The sequence below is a fragment of the Empidonax traillii genome, unplaced genomic scaffold (assembly GCF_003031625.1).
Source record: "Empidonax traillii isolate 1590-97213 ecotype Southwest subspecies unplaced genomic scaffold, ASM303162v1 scaffold338:size1951571, whole genome shotgun sequence".
Taxonomy (NCBI): domain Eukaryota; kingdom Metazoa; phylum Chordata; class Aves; order Passeriformes; family Tyrannidae; genus Empidonax; species Empidonax traillii.
The window spans coordinates 647863-662886 of NW_020955531.1; the positions used below are offsets into that span (position 1 = coordinate 647863).

General features: G+C 42.2%; 1 protein-coding gene across 1 annotated transcript; it reads right to left on the reverse strand.

Annotated features, from left to right (window-relative positions):
* Positions 1-1396: 1396 nt before the first annotated feature.
* On the reverse strand, positions 1397-11709 carry LOC114061550 (solute carrier family 2, facilitated glucose transporter member 11-like). The gene is made up of 12 exons (XM_027892128.1): positions 11478-11709; positions 10784-10882; positions 9752-9912; positions 9024-9148; positions 7473-7602; positions 7188-7336; positions 6391-6578; positions 5210-5320; positions 5033-5134; positions 3941-4016; positions 2905-3032; positions 1397-2689 (listed from the first exon to the last, which is right to left on the reverse strand). The coding sequence occupies exons 1-12, from the start codon at positions 11499-11501 to the stop codon at positions 2483-2485; spliced, it is 1500 nt and encodes a 499-aa protein (XP_027747929.1). The 5' UTR covers positions 11502-11709; the 3' UTR covers positions 1397-2482.
* Between the last annotated feature and the right edge of the window lie 3315 nt (positions 11710-15024).

The following is a 15024-nucleotide window of genomic DNA, read 5'->3' on the forward strand; positions in this document are numbered from 1 at the left end:
ATTGCACATATTTTCTTATGTTCTACCTCACCCTCTTCTGTATGTATTTACACATATTGTAAATTTACAGTCTTTGCTCTTGGACATTAATTTGGGATTCCTACTTTGAGTAGGTTAGGAGTCTTCCTCTCATGACTCCCATGACGTGTAATGTCTTTTGCATTTATGGTGATTAGTGAATGTACCGCTTCTGTGCTGTTATTGCTTACACTGAGGCCCCCTTTAGTAGATGTGCAGTCTGTTTATTAGTGCTAACAAAGTAATTAGCAGGTATCTTATAGATATCTTTTAGTGACATTTGCGCTCAGGACAGTAAATATCACATCGTCAGGTCATTTAGTCATTTAGTCATTGATCTTGCAATTTCACAGACACATAAATGCAAAGCTGTGCTAAGCCTTCTTTAACCCAGGCCAGCAAGACCAGATCCCTATTTTTTGTGTCCAGCTGACAGCAGTTCACTGATCCAGTTTTTAAGTGTTTATATGTTCCTCAGTTGGTATTTGAGACATATCTTACCCATCAGCAGGTGTGTCTGGAAGAAAATGTAGTGCATGTTCCTGAAACTTCTGGATGACTATCCTCTTTGTCCCTGTCACCTCGCATGTATATTTGAACCAGATCTTTTTGCTGTTTCATCCCTTGACCAGAGTGTCCCCACAATACAGCTCATGCTCTGCTGAGCACAGGCAAAGGTTGACCTGTGCTCCAAAGAGCTGTTCCGCTTCGTTGTCACATTAATGTTCCACAGGGCACCCACTCGCTTCCTGCTGAGGATCTTATGGGGAAGGCTTTCCCAATAACACCTAATGAATAACTGGGATCAGAGAAGTGGCTCACCACAGTGCCACTCTGCTCTCGTTTCCAAAGACTTCAGGGATTGCTGGAATGGAATGAAGGATGTTTCCGGAGTGACTGATTGGAAAAAGAGAATCTGCTTTGCAAAAAGCTGAGATTTCCCTCCTGTATTGGTAGCTGTCTCCAAAAGACTGGGAGTTTTTAATCATATTATGTGTATATGGAACACTACAAAATCACTGAGTTTTCTGACTCTAAGGACACTTCATGTTTTGTAGATATATAGATATAGTTATGTAGTTATATTTTAGTCAGTAGTCTTAAGTGTCCCTCAATAACAAAGACAGGAATAATGAAAAACCCCAGTCATGGAATAGCATGCATGCCAACATCTTTTGCTAGCCAGCTGTTCCTAAAGGAGATCACGGTGTGGAGAAAAAAATATTAGTAGAGGCCAGAGGTTTTATTACAAGGCAATCTGCCATTTTTATTATGTTTAACATTTGCAATTAAAAATAAGCAGCAGTTAAGGTGAAAAATTGAATTCTCATATTGAATAACCCTATTTGAGTTGAAGGAAATATGACAATCAAAGCAGGAGCAGAGGTAAACCCAGTTATTTTACTGTGCAAGTCTAGAGTTTGAACTTCAGATTATACAGTGTGCCTGCTCCACTGTAAGCCTTAGTTTTGTTCATGTTCTACCTTGTAGTATTGCTTTGCTACTAGGACTGTGTGAGCCTCTCATTCAGAGACAGAAATATGCAGAATATTAGACATTTTCAAAGGAAAATAAAAATCCCATGAATCTGCATATTTCAAAAAAGGTTTTCTGGGGAAATCAGTTCCATGCTGAGTTGGTTCTTCTGGGCTAAATTTGGTCCAGGTGGCCAAAAGTTACACAAGGAAAGTAGCAGCTCAGTTGCTGTGGGATTCACAGCCCACGAGGGATGTGTGGGAACTCTGCTCCTGGAAGAGGAGCTACGGACTGGAGATGACAAAAGCAGTGGACAGGATAGCATAGAGTATCTAAAATGACCGTAGGTGCTTGGGTTTATGGTGCCTGGATTCCACCCATCAATCCTTTAGTTCTCCTGCTGCTGAATGGTTGAAGTCTGTCAAACTAGATACTACACAAGGGCAATGTGGCACTGTGCATGGGAACCTGGCAAGGTTTGGTTATTCAGTTCAGTCTAGAGAAACAAAGAATTTATCTCCTATTCCACTAAATTTTTTCTTTAATCTGTTATGGATTGAACCCTAGCCAGAGACAGCAAGCCAAGAACTTCACTGTTCCCATTTCAGGGCTGTAAAAACATATTCAGAAATCATAGAGAGAGAGGGAATTACAGGTCTTTCCTTTCTCTGTGGTCAGCAGAGTGTTTATAAATTCTACATGTAGTTTCAGTGTGTATTAGTTGCTCTGTTAAGATTTGCACATCAGCAAATTAAGCCAAAATGCTCATGATTCACATGAGTCTACACTGTAGTATCAGCCCTCATCCCTTTTCAGAGCTGCCCAGAGTGGAGTGTTTGAGAAAGGAGCTGGTTTGGCAAAATGGGAACCTTGTAAATGACCGATAGGAAAGCTGACAGTCCATTTGGATTGACTTGCTAGTCAGAAAATGACAAATGTCTTTTTTTCCCTTTCTTTTTAAGAAAGCCTGATTCCCCCCTATGTCCACTCAAAGTCTGGTGCAGAAGGTGTAATCCTCTGTGACGTGATTTGGAGCTGTTGGAACATGCTTATTTTTAAAGTTTAGCTTATTGAATTCTTCTGTGATTTCTATGATTGACTTCCCTTTTGTTTCTGGAAGGAACAGGTGGACAATGATCCCTGAAGTGAAAACTACCCCCATAGAGATGAGGAAGCAGAAGTGCTTGAGTCCTTCCTGCGGGGAAAGAGCAAAGGGAGAAAGTGAGCAAGATGAGCACATCTTTCCTTTAGTCACTTTCTTGGCACAGTTTTTGTATTTGGGTCCCAAAGTACTTTGATTTTGATAAGGAAATCTTTTCATTTTGACCTTTGACAAATATTTCAGTATCTTGGGCAAATGGCCCACTGGAGCTTGGTGCCCTTGGGAGCCTCCCTGGCAGCGCCACTCACCACGATGAATGGGAAGGTTGTCCCGATCACAAACATGCCCAGCCAGTTGAGAACGGAGCTGATCACAAAGGCAGGTGGTCTGCAGGACAGCTTGAAGATTTCAACCCTGGTGGAAATGGTGGCACCACCTGAAGGGAAAGAGGAATCAGAATTATTACTTGTGGACGTGTTTGGTGTCAAGATTTGGATAGAGTGTTACTGTTACACAGTCAGCAAATAGATGCTGCTGTCATGGACTGGCATTCAGAACACTGGAGTGTGTAGCTCTTTTTTACAAATGGAAATGTTGGTGGCATCTTATAAGCCACTAGAGAGACATCAGTTTATTAAAGTGGTAAAATATTCAAATAGATTTTTGGGGAAATCCAAGAATTAAGTAGTTTGCACTTGAGAAAGCCTGAAATTTTCTCCTGAAAGAAGTTGTGTCAGGATGGAATGACAATTATTATTGCTCATGAGAATTCCCAGCATGATTCTGCTGGATCACCAATGAGTGATCTTCTCAGATTCACTTCCTGGGTATTTTGGTTATGTTTTGAAGTCACAGTTTTGAGTTAGGAAAATAATTCAACTCTGACATATGGGAAGGCAAATATTTTAAAACTAAATAGCCTTTAAAATATAAAATTAAAAAAGTAGCAGGCGATAATTGCTAGGAAAAGAATTAGTCCAAAGTAGGTCTTCTGCACTGCTGTCTATGTGGGATAAGATGTAACATTATACAACACTGAATTTAAAAGAACTCTTGCTTTCGTTTTTCCTTTTTTTTCCCTAGTATTTTTTTTTTGAAATCTTTTACCCATCTGTTTTTGCTCAATTTTTGCTGTATTTTTCCAGTGTGTTCCTTTCCTCTTGATAGCAAAACCCAAACCTGATGGCATTGAAGTTTATGGCCAATGATTGGCCCCACTATATTTAAATAAGTACAAGATTATGTCAAATGAATTTACTTATGCAGTATAATGCAGTATTTTCCTATCCATATTAATAAGCTCACATGACCTGATCTCTTTATTTCCTTTGACTGAGTACTTACCTGGCCCAACTGCAAAAACAACTACAAACAGGATAATGAGGCAAAGGCTGCAGTATGGCATCCAGAAATACCAGTCCTGGGGGAAAAAAATAACAAACTTCTGGGTGAAAACTGTTAATAACTGTAGGAGAGAAATGTTCCTTTTCCAAGACTGTCACCTCAAGAAGGAAATATTCAGTGTGTGGGAACTGACAGAGAGATGTGAGTGCTTTTCCTGGTGATGGAGCAGTGAGGTGTTTGTTAGGTGAGCAGGGAAGCAGGTTTGCTTGGAAGGTTTCTGTTAGAGGAAGTCCAACTAGTACTATTGCATCCTGTCCTCCTTTCTGCTTGACCTAATTGTGCTTCCTCCAATCCTTAGAGATATGGGAAGGCCAAATCATATTTTTCTTCGCTTTTATAAAGAAATAGATTCAATAACTGGTACTGAAAAGGAGCTTTCCTTGATCTTAGTCAAGAAGAAATGAGACTCGATGCTTTAGGAAAAAAGATTTCTCTCTGCTGTGTTTGAGACACTTCATGAATAAAACAAAAATGGAAGTCTGCTGCCACCTTGCTTCAAGGCTAATTTTACAGTGTGTCTGTAGAGTAGCTCCGGATGAGCACTGGTAACCCAGGTGATTTGCTTCTGAAGAAGCCACAGCAATGACACAGACATGTCACTGTTACAGAGGTGAACTGGTCTGTCTGTGAACAGATAGTGCCTTCCCAGCACCTTCTGCAGCAAAGTTAGATTTCAGATTAACTGATGCAAGAAGTCTGGGGTTCTGTTGTCACTTGTTAGAATAGAAAGGTTCGTTTTCCTTGGACTGTCTTTTGATCTGTGCTGACCAGTGTTTGGTGCTTGGAATCCGATGAAACGAGCAGCCAGTGCCAGTGTGCCAGTGTTTTATGTGCTCCTTGCTAAGGTCATGGGATCACATTGAAAGGAAGACAGGAGTACAAGAGAGTACTGGCTCAGAGGGAGTTTAATCCTGTGTATAGACAAGCTTGATCTAAGCCTCACTTTCCTTTCTCATTAGCGTGGTCCTGCCCATGAGCAGAAGTTAGAAATAGAACAGGCAGAGAAATCTGCTGTGAGAAGGACTTCCTTACCTGCAGGGAGAGAGTCACAGTGATACAAGCAAGCAGGGAACCCATGATCCAATATCCTCCTCTTAGGAGCGTTTTCCTGCCCAGTCGCTCGATGATGGAGCTCTGAAGGGCAGAAATCACACTGGTATCAGGGCCAGAGAGCACGTTGTGACCCACTCCCCTGGTAATGTGACTTACACAGACTACAGCAGCTACGAGTTCAGAGAGTCCAATAGAGAGCGTCATATAGGAGACCATCCTTTCATCAAAGCCAGCTGCCTGGAGGACTTCAGAAGTATAAAAATAAATCTGGAAAAAAAAACCCATAAAACAGTAAGAGAAGAAAAGAATTGATTTCTTACCTGTACCTGTGTGCTACTGCCCTAGAGAAGAGCTGTTAATCAGGGAGCATGCAGCTCAGCTTTGGATTGATCTAGAATTCTTCCCTCTCTTCGGTACTGTTCACTTTATCAGCAGGCAAAAGTATTGTAACGTTTAATTAATTCATTAATTATTTCATAAAAGATAGAACGCTGGGATAATCGGACCTCCAGCTGCTACAATGTAATTAGGTTTGCAGAATTCTGATTTAGGTGATTTCAGAAGCAGCCAGGTATATGGTGTCTTCAGAGCCCACCCAGAAATATTATTGAAGGGTGTTCTCAAGAAAGAAGAGCATGGGTTACAGAGTCATGATGGGGCAAAACAAACGTATTTTCAAATATCTTTGTGAGTGTTTGGAGACATGCTGAGATGATAAAGATTCCAGCTTAAGCTGTGTTGGACTCAACTGTGTATTTCCTTTACAGATGTTGCTGCAGCGTGATGTTAGAGGTAGAAGGGTTATGCAGACAACTGCAAAGCTGTGGCTTCAAGAGGATCCCAGAAAAGCACTGCTGTGAGGAAGAGCAGGAGAAGTGCAGGAGCTGCAGAACAGTGAGCGTGTTTGTTGTTAACTTTGAGGGCAGAGTGAGCAGAGTGCCATCCCAACATCTCCAGGTGCCAAGAGCCAGGGGCAAACAGCTGCAGCTGCAGCCCAGCAGTCACATAAAAACTACACTGCAGATTTTGCCAGTAGAGGATGGGCTCGTTTGTAGAAGTGGGTTCTGGAGCCTGGTAGCAGCTCCCAGAGGTGGCTGTTCAATGAGCCTGACTGCAGAGGGAGGCAGCTCCAGCAGGGACCAGAGCTGGGCAGAGGGATGTCACACGGAGAGCCCAGCCAAGCTTTGCAGGCTGATGCTGCCCTGTAGAAGGGCTGGCAGACAGCAAGGTGTGGCCTGAGAAGCCTAGGAAAATGGAGGGAGCTCCTGTGAACCATGATGTCTCCCTTAAGATTGTCAATAAGTATTTTGAGAATTTAAGGGAGAAATACACTCAACTGCATTGATGCCACATAGCTGAATTGTGGCGGTCAGAATAACTATCATGTACAGCTGCCAACGGAAAGCTGGTTCTTTCACTAGTTCCAGGACACTCAAGATCTTGGTGTTTTTCATTGTTGCCTTCTCTTTCATGATGTCATCAATCTCTGCTTGGTGATGGCCTTCACCCCAAAGCTGCCTTATGGCTGTGGAGGAGAAGGAGAGCGAGACCTACCATGTTAATTCGTCTCTGTTTGTTCCCTAAGAAGTTTGTTGAGTAGGTGATTGAAGTGTCTGGCAGCCCTGTGTGTGCGGGCTGGGGCTGTGCTGAGGCAGAGATGTCCTACAGGGTCTTCCAGAGCCCTGGTCCCCTCCTGCACAGAGGGATCTGTTGTGACAGAGGGGCCTTAGAGGGGTGCACAGTGAATCCCTCCCTGCCCATGGGGCCACTTTTGTCCCTTCCTCCTTCTCTTGGGGTGTGAGCAGGGTACACAGCCAACAACCAGAGCTGAGGGGTGCCCTGCAGAGCTCTGCAGTGCAAACAACCATTTTCATTTATCATTTATTGGTAATCATAGGACTGACAGTGCAGGTGATGTCAGCTGAATGGGAAAGGTTTTGTAATGCAGAACTGGAGAGAGAAATAGTTTTGTGTTCTATATGGAGACTACAACAAAAATATAGGTATTCACAGAGCCATGTTGGAAATGCACAGGGAGAAACTTTGTCCTGATTGTTTTTTTCCATATGGGGAAAGCAAGAATCATAAGCCAATTGTAAATCAAGAGGAACAGGAACCTGGAGCCCTCAGTTACCTTTTCTGCAGCCTTCCTGGTCTCCTTTGTGCATGAGGAGATATGGTGGGGACTCAGGGAAGAAGGGAAGAGTGACCAGCTGGACCAGTGCTGGAATTCCACAGGAAGCCATCAGCATGGGCCACAGGGACTGGCTGCCCAGCAGCTCCCTGGCAGGGATAAAACATGTATGGAATAAGAGTTCATTGCATTGGTTTTGAGGAGAGAAAGGAATGGATGGAAAAGCAGAGGAACGAGCAAAAGGGATCCAGAAATGGATTGTGTGGGTAATCAATCACATTATACCTTTGTCCTGAAATTTGCCCTACGGCTTTTCCCAATGACCAAAAGAAAGAGGAAGTAGAGTTTGCAAATCCGCGTAGCTTCTTAGGGGGAATTTCTCCAACATACTGATGATGTAGAGGAACACAAAGGCCTTGAGGTAAGGAGAGAATTATGGGAAAGAAGTAAGAAGATATTCATAACCATTGGAAACAAAACTGGATGTAAATAATTCAACATTACAGAATATAGCTGCCTCAAGCACCGAGTTGTTTCTCATACCTCAACCCACATATGAGATTTTTCATTACTAGATTTTCTAGCTCTTTCTACCAAACCATTTGAGCTTCTTTGAGTAGTGCAGTTTCCTGATCTTAACAATTGTACAGTTTTCCCTTTAAAGTGTGAGTGTAGCTTCATCACTAAATCTCCTGTGAGCCTTAGCATATTTTAAAGGACACAGAGTATGCAAGTGCTGAATAACTAAACACCTTGTAGTAATATTTAAAATGCTTGTAGTTAATCCACATAATCTCAACCTTTTCTGACATAATGTTATTGAAGAGCTGAATGGTAGATCCATGACAGATTAACACATACATTCCTATAGTGTTGATTTGTACATGATTTAGAGTGAGGCAAAAGTATTTCTTTCCTGTTGTCAGCAATAATTTTTATGATCTCAGGCAGAGTTGATGTTCCCAGCTGTATGTGAAGTACTTAATAACTCAGACATGCTGCATATTAATCTGGGAACAAGAGCTTTTTCCTGATATGGTGGTCACAGCTCCTTTGTCTGTTTTGAAAGCAACGTGTTCTTCTCTTGGTTTTCTGTGATGGGAAAACAATCTCTTTTAATTGCAGTCTCTTTAGGAAAAATGAGGTCTTTGCATGAGGCACAATGCACGTTCTAGCCCAGAGCAGGACCTCTGTGAGTGAGTAGTTATTAAAGTACAACTGCAGTTATTTTACACAACTGTATGTCAGAGAAGCAATGTACAAAATCTAGGTATTTGAAAAATAAGCATTAACTTCTAAGTTAACTCTTTAATAAGTTAAAATAGGCATCTCTGTGGATATCCAAACAATGGAAAAGCAAGTTTTGTGCAGGGGAAAAATACAAGGAATTCTGATGCCAGCACAGGAGGTGGTCTGCTTGCTAGGAGTGCTTTTGCTTGATTATTACTGGATCTTTGTACTAAGCCAAAGAACTTATGGCTTGGAAGACTCCCCTTTATCAAAATACTAGCTTTAAACCATATAATTTTCAGTACTGCCAACCAAAATTAAGATAGTATTATACATATTTTTCCTTTAGGAAAAACCTTTTTTCATATCGTATCAAAACACTCCTGACAGCTCTGAATATTTATACACTTGGCAAAGCTGAATTTCATTTGATACAGGAGAAATTAGTGATAATTTTGCTCTTTATTGCTGGGTCTTGTAGAAAATCTTCTGACAAAAGGTCACTGACTATAATATTTTATTTCCTTAGTGGAGGGTTATTATTTACTTTGAATAAAGATGTAAAATCTTGCAAGAACCTGCTGGCCCGTGGGAGAAATCACTCACCTGCACTTATTCCACACATGAAGCGCCCAATTAGAATCATCTCAAAGGACTGGGCTGTTTTACTGAAGCCCATGATAGATGCTGCCACTATCATGAGCAGGTTGTTGCACAAGAGACATTTCTTTCTGCAAGGAAGTGAAAAGATTTTTTGTAAATCAGAAGGCAAACGGCCCTTAAGCTCCTGACACGTGGGAATTCTTGGTTGGAATTGTCTTGCTAGTTTTGTGAAATGACACATATGTGGTCCAGGATAAAGTTAGCCTTTCCATGCTGTTGGCAGTGGATACTCTGGACTCATGGTGTACTTCGGCACGTGGTTAGACCTGGGAGTTTGGGAACACTTCTGGGTCGTGTAGCAGAGGAAAGTCTTAAAACTTTTCGGCACTTGAATATCCTCTGTGGAACACGTTGTTGTAGCACCCAGAAGGACCTCAGTGCTTCTCTATTTTGAGTAGCACTTTCAAGAAGCCATTCTGCCTTCAGCCAGGCTGCCTTTCCTCTTTGCTGAGACTAACCCAATCTGTGCCTGGTGTGACAGGCTGGCAGCACAGCTGATTAGTCCATGCCACAGGACAAGGGCAGGAATCACGACAACCAGCTGACCCCACAGCTAACCTGGCTGTGTTACAGCCATGAGTAAGCCTAAAACTCTGTCTCACATTTAAAACCTCAACCGTAATTTCCTTGAGCTAAGATTCACTTGATAAATTATCTTTGAACATACATACTTGCCATATTTGACAGTGAGGTATCTGCTTCCTGAAGAACCCAAGAGACCTCCTATGCCAAAGATGGACACGGTGATAGACCACAGGAACAGGAGGTTGTCCTGTTGGATGGGGTAGCCATATCTCTCCAGCCAAGTCTCATTAATGAAAGCCTTTACATGCTGAAACAGAAAAAGAATTTTCATTAACAATACCTGTGACAGCAATGCATGCATTTTATTATGCTTACAACATAATTTTGCTGCTTCAGCTGAAGTTACTATTTCATACAGACTTTAGGAGTGTGTATTTAAGCTAACAGACATAGTGTAATAGAGTATGCTATGTATGTTTTTTCATTAAAGGGAGTTCAATCTTTGGGGTTTTTATCCTTGAAATCGGAGGAACTGAGGCATGGACTGATACTAAAGAATAGTGTAAACACCCCTGCAAAGTTCTGCAAATGAGTTATGGGTTTTCCCTCACATACCTGCCAAGAATACCAGGTTACACAGCCCATCCTCAGTGCAGTTCCTAAGTACATTTTCACTCAGAATTTAGCACCCTAAAGCCAGAAAATAACACTTCTCCCATAAGGTGATCATTACAAAATAATGGTGCCTTCCACCTAGACCTCAGTATCTTTCATGGAAGTTTTGCACATGATCAGTGAAGAAAAGCAGACACTCTCCTAGAGCCTGGCTCAGCTGACTTACTGTTTGTCTGTGAGGATGGGTAACTATAAAAATATCAACTGAAGCCACTGATGCAGGTGAATGAGCTGAAGGTTTTTAGGGGAGACAGATGTCACCCTCATCAGTGTACATCTTCTGAGGAACAGTTCTATAAATAACAACTTGCAGATCTCTCTTTTTTTCTGTTTTCAACACTTTGACATGTTCTGCTTTTCATGATAGCGTAACGCAGCAATTAGGAAATGAGAGGAGAATACTGTGATTAAGCCCTTTCTGACTGCCAGAGGGGAACATCCCCAAGCAGCAGTGTAGACTCAGCGCCCTCATTAACCAGTGTGCCATGTGCATCTTCGCCTACCTGAGACATGTAGGTGAGGGAAGAAATCTGAAAGCCAATTTGGAATGTTCCACCGATCCCCAGGACAGCAATCATTCGAAAGAGCCCCTGGTACTGTACCTGCAGGCACAGAACAAAATCTTCTTAGACTTGTAGCCACATCAGGCTCTTCTTGCAACGTGTCTTTCATTCTCCAGCAGCATCTCATTTGTTCAAGGGATTTGCAGATAGGAATGTTCTCTCTGCTTGCCCCGGTGTGGGGAATACATCCTCCTGCGATTTCCCTACATCCAGCTGAAGGAAATACAGCTCCCAAAAACATCCTTGTCAAGGTGTCACAGCTGCCTACATCCAGTCCTGTTCCCTGCCTTTCAAAACCTCTGTCTTCCACTTCTTGCACTAAATAATTAGTGATATATTTCACTAAGCTCTTTTTTTCAGCAGATAAGCAAAGCAAATTATGTTTGAAGGTAAGCAAATATTTTCAAGTAACTGGAAACATTTAAGAAACGATAACATATTGGCAAAGATGGATGACAGAGCATATGAAGTGCAAACATCTGTAATACCTAAAAATGGTGGGCAGGGCCACTTCGAAGACGCTTTTAGCAAGTAGGAGTCTCATTGTTTTTACTGACATATTGACTTGGTGTTCTTTGAAACAGCAGTAGCACACAAAAAGGCCCCAGATGCAAATTCCCCACAGAAGACTTACCAGGTCTGATAGGAAGCCGGTCATCTCTGGCTGGGGGCTGGTTGTCCAACGTGTGATGTGTCTTTGTCATCACAGGCTTCTGTGTCTGCGTCTCCTGCCTGCTGGAATGGCAGTGGGCATTTGGCTTTGGGGATCAGAGTTAAATTTTTACTATTTCGTCTTCACTCACTCATATTTACTTCGACTGGCCAAAGTTAACACTGCCAGATTAAATATTTCAGGAAATAATTGCATCTAGTGCAGTCTCCAGGGGGAAAGTTTCAAAGCAGAGGAAGTTTGCATCTGGGGACTAGAGTGAGGGCTTTGGAAAAAGAAAGGAAAAGAATTTGGGCAAAAAATCCAAACAGTTTCCAGAAACAGTAAAATACTTTACTCCTGTGGTACAGACCAGAGGGTATGTCTGCCATAATCTGCAGAAAGCAAAGGCAGCTGGTACAAGGTTTAGGTACTGTTATTTATAAACAAGTAGAGTATGTGGTGTTCTGTTTCAGATTCATTGGTATAGTAAATACTGTAATTAAAAGAAAAATAAACAAGTTTCAAAGCCTAATTCTGCTGTTCTGGCCTTAGGTATCAGTTAGACTGTACTGAGGATTTGTTGTTTATGGGGATGTTTGTCAGCCAGGTGTGCTGAAAAAGCAGTAAGAGATGGTGTGCCCTGGGAGAGACTTTCAGGATGGAGCATCTGGTCCTGAAGGCTCTGCTTGAAGGAGCCAGTAACCAAGACCCACTTTCTCATGAGAGTAATCAAAGGAGGTAAATATTCCCTAATGAGTTATGAGGGGATAACTAGGATCTGACTCCCTCAGGTTTGTCACAGAACAGCTCCAAAATCAGTGCTGCAGGCATGAAAAAGTCATCTTTGGTTCCCAGAGGCTCCTCTCTTGTGAGGTGAAGCCCAAACTGTAGTTCTGTGTGGCCTCCGCGCGAGCCAGCACTTGGAAGAGAGAGCTTGGTCTGTCTGGGGCTTTCTTGTGTGGTTGGTGCCCTGTGCTGTTCCTGCCTTCAAAGTCTTCTGCTCACTCCCACTCAGGTCAGGGGACTGTCCCCTGCCTCCAAGGCGTGGGGGCAAGTGGGGCAAAGGGGCCATACTGAAGCCCTCAGTAAATGCTCAAGCTCACCCTTGGGATTGTACTTTCAGTTCAAAAAACACAGAATGCAATTATTTACAGAGGGGTTCACTGCAAATACTGTGAGTCTAAAGAAATGAGAAAAAAAATGCACGTTAATAATAAAACCTTGGTTACTTGTGCAATTCCAACTATTGCCTATATAACTGCATAGCAAATGCTGTTTATCCTGGCTTGCAATGGCATTTAGAATGATTTGGCATTTTCTGTAAGTATTTTCTCTTGAACACCAGCATTGTAACTAGTTGCATAGCTATGGACTATTTATTGTTTCAAAATGTTCATGTTTCCTTTCTATTACACGTTTTTTCTCAAATTTTATCAAGGTGTAGGGTGGCTATACCATAAGCACTCTTACACTCCTTGAAAATAATTACTTAGGATCTCAAACAGCAGCAAATTCTACTATCTCACAGCGAAATTTTTCTTACATTCTGAGGGATTTCTGGTGATTCTAAGCTGTATGTGACCGTTTCACCCCATTAGCAATTCTAGGAGAATTTAATTTCAAGTGTTTACCACTTGTTTTTTTGTCAAGCCAATGTCGAGCTCATGAGGATCCCAGCAAAGATAAGGAAGCAGAAAGAGATAAGGTTTTCCTGGAAATAAATAAGAGAAAAATATTTTTATTTTATTCTTTTGCTTCTCTTTTTGTAAAACTTAGAACATGATGACAAAGTTATGACAATGATGGCAAAGTTTTTCTTTGTAGCTGTCTGAACCCAGTTTGTTTGGTTGCTGTGACACGAAACACGCCAGTCTTTAGGTGTGAAACAACAACAGGAATAAAATAGTTAAAATTTCCTTATTTCCTGAAGGCAAAATAGGCAGGGTGAGTAGTCAAAATAATTTGAGATGTTGCTTACAGAAGTATGAAAGAGAGGCCTTGGCATGGGATTAAAACAACTCACAAACATTAATATTGGCAGGTTAATCATATACTGTCTGGTTTATCAGTAACTGCAAGAGATGCAGCAATAGTGAGAATCTGGAGAACAGGCCTCCTGAGGTCTGGCACGTTGGATTAGTGCAGTTTGGGAGGATAAATGCTTGAGATGGAAAAGTTCATTACGCCAGGAAGTAGAGGAGGTGCCCAGCAAGGTGTTGACTTCTTGCAGGAGACAGTGGAGCTCTATCAGAGTCAGCACAGTTGGGCTTCATAGAGAGGGACAGAGGGATCCAAGGCTCCTGTTTTAAACCAGACATGGTGCTGTGTGACAGGGATGAACAGTCCCTCTGCTGTGTTCCAGCTGTGCTGCTGCTGAGGTCAATTCCTCCAAAAGGACCAGTAAAGACAGAGTGACACGGACCAAGTTTACAAGATAAAATTCTCTCTTCTCTGTGTTTGGAGAGGTTGGGAATCTTGAAAAGAAGCTATGAAAAAGAGAAAAAGGAGAGTCAAATCAGAGAGAAGGAACTGAGAAGTGAAAGTGGAAGTTACCACAGCAGAACACACTCTTGATCTGGTGCAGTGCCAACAGTGAACACTGATCCTAATGTCTATTTTTCCATCCATCTGTTGAGTTAGTGACTCCATGGTTTTAATATCTGTTCAGCACAGTTCAGAAGTGCTAGCACCTGCAGTTACACCTGTTTGTGAAACCTGTACAAGCTGGGAAGAACAGCGGGGAAGATAAATGTTCCGTTTGGCCTCATGCTGCCCACATTTTCGAACAGGACACTCAGGTGTTAGTAATTCCCCTTTACAACATTGCTAGGGAAGCTGCAAGCTGCACTGCCACAGAAGGAGTGGAGGAGGAGAGCATGGTGGCAAAAAGAAGCATAAGATTTCATCCTGGATGCAGGCAGCACCTTGTTGGAATCAATGCGGTGTGAGGACACAGGAACTGTTGTGGGCAGGTTAACATATGCAAGCCAGTCTGTCCCCAGCCTAATTGCAAAATAAATGCCCATAATCCAGAGCTTTTCTTCTTAAATGACATGATGCATTTATGCAGCACTTTGCTCGGTCAGTGACGATCTGTTAGGTCAGTAGATGTTGAATGCCAGTTTTCCAAAAGAGACTGGCAGGCGGATGGGTGAAAATATCCAAAACCAAATCAGCAGCCAGTTGATGGTCAGAAGTAAATCTCATGACTCCCATCCAGATACAATGTTCTACAGTGTCTGCAAGCTTAAACTGAAGAATTTTCTTATGCAGACCTAAGAGTTGTTTTGTGTGGAGATGGGCAGATAACCAACTGCATTAATGCCAGAGAATCGCAGTTATGATCACAGTAACCAAAATGTGCAGGTTCTGGTGCAGAGTTTGGTCTTCCATGACTTCCAGCACACTCGGGATTTTGCTGTTTTCCTCCATCGCTGCTTTTTGTTTTAGCAGATGGTCCATTTCTGCTTGGTGCTTTTCCTCCCCACACAGTCCCTTCACAGTTGCACAGAACAAAGAGGAAGGTTTG